Here is a 10,169-nt window from a genome sequence, read left to right as displayed (position 1 = left end):
TATAAATATATAATATAAGATTTTGTCAATATATATAATATAAGATATTATAACATTTTTTTGAATAATTTATATAATATTGACTATAAGATAGAATTTTTAAAAGTAGTTACATTAAAAATTAAAAATAACATCCATTTTATAAGAAAATAATAACACTTGTTAAAAAAGAGATGGACAATTTACTAAAAAAATTATAGGACTTCATTTTTAGTCAAAAATACACAACACTATTTTGAATAATACAAAAAGTCTTGAGGTAAGAAATATAAAATATAATCTCATAATAATTGAAATCAATATGAGAGCGTGTTTTATTTATTTTTATTTTGAATGTATTTAAGATTGGTGTATTATTTTAAATATAATATTAATAATAATAATAATAATAATAATAATAATAATAATAATAATATTATTATTATTATTATTATTAAGTTATACTGGAATCAAAATTAGTGTTGATCGATGATAGACGACTTTGAATCTGTGGTAAGAATTATATGATTAATAAATAGTAAAGAATTATATGATTATTATCTTCGATTCTTACATGTGTTGATTTTATATGTTCGATCATTTCGATTGGGCTTACTTTTGATTGGACTTTTGTTTTTGGCTTTTAGCTAGTCCATAATAATAATAATAATAATAATAATAATAATAATAATAATAATAATAATAATAATAATAATAATAATAATAATAGGTTAATAGATATTCTGTCTCTGCCATATAAGTTTTAAAAAATTTGTAAAAAAATTATCTTAAAGTTTCTATATAAAAATTAAATCTATCTCAAAGTTTTTTGGCGAAGAGAGATGTTGAAAGTTGTCAATTCGTTGTAGCGGTGAAAATTTGAGATTGAAGCCATTGGTTTGACTCAACTCGTATTTTATGGAAAGTCGCTGTAACACCCCTTTTCTAACCCCAAGTATATCATACAATCTCACAGAGTAATCATGCATAAGGAAAAAGGGCGCCACATGTTGATTTTCACAAAATGAAAATCCCAAAATAACATACATACAACATTCATAGTATGCAAAGATCATATTGTAACACAATAATGTAAATCTCATGCTTCCATATTTTATGCATAAGCGCTTGCGGAACACAAAAGAATTGCTATCACATAAAATTCAATGAATATGTCCCATACCATATTTATCTACCAATTCAAAATAACATCAACATTCATGCTACTTGAATTCATAAATCTAGGCTACAAGACCTTTAAAACAACATATTCATAATCTCAAACAAATACATCTGAATATCCAACAAAGCATAGGAAATAGCAATATCCAAATATAAGCATAAGCCTAAGAAAATCCCCAAAGTGTTACATGATCAGAGGATATGACTCGCTACCTAGTCAAACAACAAAACTCGGAGCTCTTCGGCTAAGCCACGAACAAGCAACTACTCTTCTGAACTTGCACGTTACCAACCAAGGGCAACATTCAAACAGAAGGGTGGGAATTCAAATTTATTATAGAAAATATAATAATGGGAAATGCAACATAAACAAGTATACATTTTACAATTCATCACTCTTCTCAAGAATATACAATTATACACCAAGTATCAATTAACACACAAAGCAATTACATCAACACAAAACAATCACAGCACATAATGTGACTCAATGTACTAAATGTGACTCAATGCATGTGGTACCAAGTGAACCCAATGTTTCACCGCTTTCCGATTCAATATCTAGAATCCAAGCCGCCCTTCCAATCCGGACAAGATCAAAGCCATTACGCCTATTTCCAAATTAAGGATCAACGTCTAGTTGTGAACCCAAAGTTCCATCGCTTCCACCATAAAGCCGACCATGAATGCATGTATAATTATCTCAACACATATTCAATTAAGATTATCTACACGAATCTTAACATACCGCATACCACAATATGAAATCACAAACATCATGAATATATATCTCACCAAAGTATTTCAACAATTGTTATTCATCACATACCCAAAACATAAGCACATAAGACAATTACATGTTATTTCACATAACAACATCATAATCAAATCAATCAAGTGCAAATCAATCCTACACTATCATATAGAACATTAAAATAGCTTCCTAACGCTTCAAACAGCGCATAAAAAGGAGTTATGGATCAAAAGATACTTCATTTCAAAGTTTGGAAAAGTTTTGTAAAACAGGGTCCGCTCAGCGGCCATCAAGCGCGCTTATGCAATCAAAATTCAATAACCCCGCTTCAAGCGGTCGCTTCTAGAAGCGAATCACAAAAGAGGCTCCGCTTAGCTGGCTGGGTCCGCTTAGCGAGCTTCCTTTATTTTTTAAAAACAAACAGTATCCGCTTAGCGGGCTGGGTCCGCTTAGCGGGCATGCGATTTTGCAGAAAAAAACCAGAAAACATAGCACTGCGAAATCACACACCCACCACTCAAAATAACTTCCAGTCATAAATAAACAGCGATTACAACTCAGGTCGGGGCGAGGTTTTAGGCCCGCACTCTCAAATATACCCGCCCCGCCCGTTTTTTCGCGGGCTTTTGCGGGACGGGCCTAAATGGGGCGGACATGCCTGTTTGCCACCCCTAGTATAAAATATATGTTTTGCATGTTGGTTGGTAAAATGAAGAATTTTGAATGAAATAAAAAATGAAATACTGGGTGTGGTGTGTTGCTGGGCTACGAAATCCATATGCATATTGGGCTTAGAGGCTATTTTTTTTAGTGTGCCCCTATCTTGCTGATGCTATATCGTATTTTTTGATTGGGCCTTAGAGTCATTATGTTCTACACCTCTTTTTCAGGTCCAATGCGCCATATAGTAGAGTTTTAGTGCATTTTCCTTTTACTTTTTCACCCCTTGGCTTCTAGGCAGATAATGTTTTGTTTCAAATTTGTTTCCCCTTAAATTTTGACTCATAACTCTGTTTCCCCTCAAACTAAAAATGCATAAAAATATATTTTAAATACAAAAATGTCTTAGGATAATTTTGAATATTTTTTTAGATTTTTACAAGTTGATTTGATATTTTTAATGGGACTTTTCCTTAAGCATGTCCATGAACTCCTTGGTTTTGATACCTTTTGTGAATTAATTTGATTAGGGGACTTAGGTAATGATTTTTGCTCTAATTTTTTGTGTGAGCTCATTATACTCATGTGTAATGCCATGTATAAAAATTTAAGTATTGATTCTAATGTTTGATTATGTTTTGGTTTGAATTTTTGAGGAATATTTTACTTGTGGTTGTAAATGTTACTTGTTTGGATATTGCTCATAATTGAGAGTGCACTTGTGAAATTGTTTGGGATATTTTTGTGTAGATAATTAAGAATATTTAGAGGTCTTATGATCTATAATTTCAGGCTTTTAACTCATACCTTGTTGCTTTGTTTGAAGCTTTTCTTTCAACATGTAAATAGTTGATCTTTGGTTGATAATTGAACATAACTTTGTCACATTGACTTATAAATTTGTGAGAAGATTTTGCAATGTTATCTTAGATTTTTGAGAACCTCTTAAATGTATTTTACCTTCTTAATTTGATACTTTTTTAACATAACAAGTATGCTTCTAACTTCATTCAACTTTAATACATGTCTAATCTAGTTTTGACCTAATTTGACTTGTTTTTGTAAGACAATTGCTTTGGTTTAAACTTGTTTACCAACATGAATTGATATGAGTTCTTTGACCTATAACTTGATGTTTAATGGCTGCCTATAGTTGGTTCTCTTTTAGCTTCCATCTTTTCAAAACTTTGTCTCTTGTCAAACTAAACTAGTTAGGTTTTCTTTTGAAGTATGCTCATGGTTTGCACATAGAACTTGGTGCTACTTTTTATAATTGGTGGAACCTTCTTTTTGTGATATAATTGGATGGAAATGAATGTTATTCTAATGAACTATGATGTATGTTCAAGTATTGGTATGCTTTGGTCGTTACCTAATTGTCATATGCTTACTACTTGAGTAATTGTTGCTTCTTGTATTACCTTGACCTAAAACTTGTGAGTCTTTGCATGTGATACCATGAGGCTTTGGTCCTTTTATTGAGACACTTAAATACTTGGTTTTCTTCTACCCCAACTCATTTCTCATTCATTTACTTGTATATTTATGCATGTTTGAGTTCATTTGAGTCATCGTTTGCTTGTAAGCATGTTAGGTTGTAACCTAAATGTAAAAATGTGTTGATTGCTTTGTTAAATATATTATTTGCCAACTTTTGTTAAACTAAAGTGAGATTATTGTCTTTAACACTTTTTTAAGTGTCTTGTGTCAAGTATTTGTTAATGTTTGAAGCATGTATTGGTTGTTACGTAAAAGCTTGTTTGTTGTGATGATGCTTTGCTAAGTATGCGTTGTTTTGAGTTTTGTTAAAATTAAATGAACAATTGTGATTGTCTTTGATTAGTAAAGTATATGGTTTTTCTTGAGTCCTTGTTAGTACTTGATATGAGTGCATGATAGGTTGTAACCTTAGTCTTGTACACTTGTTTGTTTCCTTGCCTTGTTAGGTACGGAATTATTTGACACTTGTGATGTGTTCAAAGTAGGATAGTAATCCTTTAGCTAGGGTAGTAACCTTTAGCTAGTATCTTGCCTTGTTAGGTAGAGATATTTTCTTTGAGAACTTGTGAAGTTTCTTAAAGTAGGATAGTAATCATTTGGCTAGGGTGGTAACCTTTAGCTAGTATCTTGACATGTTAGGTAGAGATACCTTTGAGACTTGTGAAGTACTCAAAGTAGGATAGTAATCCTTTAGCTTGTTTCTTACCTGTGAAGTAGGAATGTCCTTGATACTTGTGAAGTACTCAAGGAGAGGTTGTAACCTCTAGCTTGTTTTTTACTTATGCTTAGGTATTTTGTTAAATGTTTATGTTGTTTCGTTGTTATCTCATCTTGAGAAGTTGTTACTTCTTTTATTTCATCTTGTGATTGCCATGCTCCCTTAGAATCTCTTAGTTCCATATTTGTTAAGAGGAATTGAGATAGACCTTAGGATTGTTATCCATGCATGCTAACTCTAAGTAGAGTTCCCCTTTATCCTTGACCTTAGGGCCATCATTGTATGATAACATTAGGATAGAGATTCCCCTTTAGTTTGTATGTTCCCCTTGTGCATATAATGACTAAAATCTTTAATCCTTAATAAAACACCTAATAAAGGTTGGAATTAATAAAAAGGGAAGAGAATCTCAAGTCTCGTTTGTTTAAGGTACTCACTTGATTGTATTTTCCCAATCAAAACACAAACCACACTTTCTTTTTATTTTGCCTTATGGCACTTAAGGGCACGTTACTTCCTTCCTATCTCCCCCGCATAAGTATCCAAAGGTCGAGATACTTATAGGATTTGATGTAACTGTTCAACTAAAAAACACACAACAAACAATAAAAATCATAGAAAGTAGTTAGCAAAACTATGGCGCTCTGATTCCTCCTAAGGGGATACGTAGGCATAGAGGCAGCTCTGGTGAGCACAATAATTATTAAAACACTCTAAGTTAATCATGCATTGCATTCCCCCTTTTAGAAAGTAAGCACTAGAAGATACACCCTTTAGATAGAAACAAAAAAAATAAGGATCACGTCGAGTACGACGGACATGAGAGGTGCTAATCCTTTCCTCTCGTGTAACCGACTCTTGTACCCTGTTCTCTGGTCGTAAGACCTTGTTCTTGTTCTTGTTAGGTATTATGATATTCCTTTCTATTTGTGAGATAAATATATTAATGGCGACTTTGGTTATTTTTTTGCAGTAGCGTTAGCTAGCGACTCTGCTGGGGAATGTTGACCTATTGTTGGTCTATCCTTAGTGAGTCGATCCTAGCCTTTTTTTGTTCTCTGTTTATTGGGTGTGCATTTATATTTCTTATGTATTGCATCATTCGTTGTACGTTTGCATATTATGTTTATTTTTCTCTCGCAGTTTAGATATACCTGTTGTGCTTTTCTTGGTGGGAGGGATGTTCTGAGGTAAAAGGCCCACTACCCAGGACGAGTGATACTTATGTTTAGAGTGGATTCCCATGTCGACTCCCGTAGCGTTTGATACAATCGAGCTTGACATGGGGTACCACAATTGGGCGTGGTTCTTTCATGGAACATTGTGTCTGACACGTTTGTTGCCTCAAACACACTGTCTTCATGGAGAACTATAGACCCTAGTGACCATTAGGGAGCACCCGTCTGTGTCTAGACTACATACCCGTGAGGTTGGGATGGGACAAGATACTTGACCTTTATCATACCTTGTTTTCTATATTGCAATCTGAAGCTGAAATTTTGAACCTATTATGTTCAGAAAGATCAGTACAACTCAGATATCCAGAATTGCGAGAGACATTCAGTCTCTCATCATATTACACACATAACACATAATATCATCACGATTTCCAACTCATTTCATTTGTAGAGGGTCCTAAAGTCTATTTCCGAAAAATAGAAGAAAAAAATGCTTTACAAAAGAAAAACAAAGTTTTGACTTCAAAAAAGAGAAAAAAACAGAAAAAGGATAAAAGAGAAACAAACGTGATGGAAAGACTTTAGGATTCTCCCAAAAGGAATTTTTGGCTTTGTCTCCGATCAACAAACCTGATTCCAAAGATGAGACCTGGTAATAAGGACAACTACACTCACTCCTTTCCGAATCCGAATATGGATTCTTTCAAGGGGTTAGCAAATCAGATCACGCTGGATAATTTGACCAAGTTCAAGAAATAGTATGGGAGGATTCTGAGCTTCCTCAAGACACTGTTCACAAAGTATGAGTTGGATGGAGTTCATACTTTGCTCCAGTTCTACAATCCTTCTATTCGTTGCTTCACGTTTCCTGACTATTTCTTAGTTCCTACCCTGGAGGAGTACTCTCTCTTCCTTGACATCTCCATCAAAGATCATATACCTTACTATGGCACTTTCAAGGCTCCTACCTCTCTTGAGATCTTAACTGCTCATTATTTGAGCAAATATGTATTGGAGGCTAATAGTGCTGAAAAGGGAAAATACCTTGGTTTTCATTTGAAGTTCCAGGTTGAAAAAGCGTGTTCCACTGCCAAAGCTGATGAGTGAGATACTTACAGAGCACTCATGGCCTTGGGGATATATGGTATAGTGTTGTTTCCGAATATCGTGGATTTCATTGACATGAGTGCCATCCACATATTTATCATGAAAAATCCAGTGCATACATTTCTGGGAGATGTTTATCATTCTGTTCATCACAAGAATAGCCAAAGAAGGGGGTTAGTAAAGTGTTGTGCACCACTGTTGTATCAATGGTTCAGATCACATCTTCCCGATCGTGGTGCTTTTGTTGAAACTAAGAGCACGTCAAGATGGGATGGTAGAATCATGGGACTTGTTGCCAAGGATAATGTTTGGTACAACAAAGGGCTAGACGAAGCAGAGATTATTTTTGGTTGCGGAAAGTTTGATAATGTGCCTCTGATGGGCTTAAGGGGAGGAATCAATTATAACCATGTCTTAGCTATGAGGACTTTTCGGTATTCCTTCACTAGTCCTCCTGTTGAAAAGGAAATTGTTGATTCTCTATTTTATCATTTGGTTACTAATGCTGGTAAGATGGAAGAAGTTGTGCAAGCTTGGAAGAACGTTCACCGGAAGGATAAAACGCATTTGGGTAAAAAATATTGTGCGACGTATGTGGATTATGTTGTATGGGTGAAATTTGTGGCTAAGGCTCAAGGGATGCCTTTCCCTCCTAAGGATCCTTTATATCCCCCATCTTCTGAGCAACCCACAACTGTTTCCATGCCTTACTTTAATCATGTGGTGAACCAAAACAGAAACCTGACTACAAAGATGGAAATGGTGCTTATCTACATGAATATCGATCGACAAGAGAAACTTGTGATTTCCCATCAGTTAAAGCAGAAAGAAAAAGAGCTCGAAAGATTGTATGGCAGAGGGAGTACCTCTCAAAAGAAATCTCAAACTCTTGTTGATTCTAAAGCTGTTGCAACTTAGGAGAGAAAGATGAAAGAGAAATATGAAGACCAATTGGCAAAATTAACTGAATGACTCAAGATTCAAACTGAAGAAGTCAACTTAGAAAGGGCCTGACACGAGAAGGCAGGTGTAGCAACCTGCCTAAAAATTAACTTAGAGAGTCGCCACCTATTCTACCAAGGCGAATAGGAAACCTTTAACAATTAGGAGATTTAGGGTAAGATACTATATTCAGGTCGAGGGAAGGTGTTAGGCACCCTCAACCCTTTCCTAAGGTTTGCATTTATAAAGATAAAGGTTTATGGCTAAACATAAAGAAAGATGACAGACAGTAAATAGAGTTAAAGGCTAATTATTTGAACATGATTAGAGTTTGGAAGAGGGGGACTCGCCTTGTTGCCAAGTGCCTACGTATCTCCTTATGGAGAATCAGAGTCAACGTAGTTCGGGCACAGGTTTGTACGCCTTAGAATTGATTATGAATGTATTTGAAATTGTTTGGAAGTTGTTTTGAAATACGAATGTTCGAAGGTATTTTGAGTTACCTTATCGTAGTTGTGAACATCGCAGTGTTGAAACACCGTAGTATCGTGGTTTAGTGTATATTGAGTGTTTTAGGATTTGGGCGTACAACCCTGGTTTGATTTAGCACTATTAACCGCAACAATCAATAGATTCGATCGCCATAGTTAACAGATTAGAAATTGTATCGTTACCAATTTTAATCAATTAATTTGATTATTACTAATAACGAATTATAGTATTTTTTAATAATTTAATAGTTAATTTGCATCATTACCCCTCGTAATCGATTGATTCGATTAAAAATGATAATGAATTAAGATGAAGAAAATAGGCTAATCATCGCAACCAATAAAAATGGTTGAAACCCTTTAGCCAAATAAGTTTATTTTAATTTATATTTAATTAAAGAATTAAATGGTTAATTGATTATTACCCATCGCGACCGATTAATTCAGTCGAAACGAATAAAATTCTATGATTGTTGGACTAAAAACTAAGTTGGCTAGAAAACCCTAATCCTAATTATATTAATTTTATTTAAACAATTTAATTTAATTTAACATTCTAATCTAGTAAGAAAACAAAATAAACATATATATGTATAAAGACAAATAAAACAAGAAAACCTGGGCATTGATTGCGTATGGATGTCTTCTGAGGGTCCACTATGATCCTGCATGTCCAAGAGCGCTCGATCTTGTTTGCCAGCGATCCAACGGCTCGCTGCAGCGAGTGCATCATGGGACGGATATGACTCGTTACATGGGATCTGGAAGTGTGAATTTCCAGAGAAAATAGAGAAAAAACATGCCCTAGGTGAGGATCGATCCCAGGACATGCCCCTCAAGCGCATAAACGCTCAACCAACCCGACCAATTGCACCTGATGATATTAACTTGGAGCGAGATGTATATTAGCAAACAAACATCGTTAAGAGAAAGGAAAAAAAACCAAAGCGCTGTTGCTGTTCATCGTCACTCTCAGGTATCTCCCTTGGTTCAGCCATGGCATAACCTGCGTAATCACCACACAGACACGCACCAATACCCCAAATCAATTATGAACGTCCTTCTGAGTGCAACAGAGCCCTTAATTTGGCCTACAATCGCTCTTGAATAGATTTCCCATCTTTTAAGAAAACAAAACCCTAAGCATGGCACCATTCAATCCACGCGCTGATTGGGAGTCGAAGCTTTCCACATTTAAACAAGGCCATGGGGATCCAATTCTGCACGTTTTGGGCGAAAGGTGATGAACGTATTATGCTCAACGGATCATCACCGAACCGGTGGGGATCCTTTACAGTGGCTGCGTCGGATCTGTTGTTGGTGTGTATTTGCGATGTTGTGCAAAGTCAAGAATGCTTGAAAATCGTTGAATCCGGTTCACGATCGAAGAAGCAGGGTTTGCGAATTGGTGATGTTGAACTCGTTGTTCTTGTTGTTGTTTCGTTTGCAGGTTGTTTTGCTTCGGGTGTTTGGCAACATATTCTTCCTGTAAAACAAATACAACCATGACAATAAAATTCACAGACAATTGAATTGGATCAATTTGTATTTGTTATTCTTTTTTCTTTTTTTTTGAATATTTACAACTCTTGACTCTACGCGTGAGTCAAAGCCAAGGTTAACTGAATGGTTTGTCTTGGTGAAACAAAACCTTTTTC

General features: G+C 35.0%; 1 protein-coding gene across 1 annotated transcript; it reads left to right on the top strand.

Annotated features, from left to right (window-relative positions):
- The first annotated feature begins 7,096 nt into the window (after nt 1–7,096).
- Nucleotides 7,097–7,996, top strand: LOC131649114 (uncharacterized). Its single transcript, XM_058918856.1, has one exon. It carries the CDS (start codon nt 7,097–7,099, stop codon nt 7,994–7,996), a length of 900 nt encoding a protein of 299 aa, XP_058774839.1.
- The last annotated feature ends 2,173 nt before the right edge of the window (nt 7,997–10,169 follow it).

This window comes from Vicia villosa, linkage group LG2 (assembly GCF_029867415.1).
Source record: "Vicia villosa cultivar HV-30 ecotype Madison, WI linkage group LG2, Vvil1.0, whole genome shotgun sequence".
Lineage (NCBI taxonomy): Eukaryota > Viridiplantae > Streptophyta > Magnoliopsida > Fabales > Fabaceae > Vicia > Vicia villosa.
The sequence above is the reverse complement of the archived record's forward strand: the minus strand, read 5'-3'. Positions and strand labels throughout refer to the sequence as shown.

Coding starts and splice junctions, on each gene's coding strand:
- LOC131649114 (XM_058918856.1), top strand. CDS start 7,097: ATGGCCTTGGGGATATATGGTATAGTGTTGTTTCCGAATATCGTGGAT.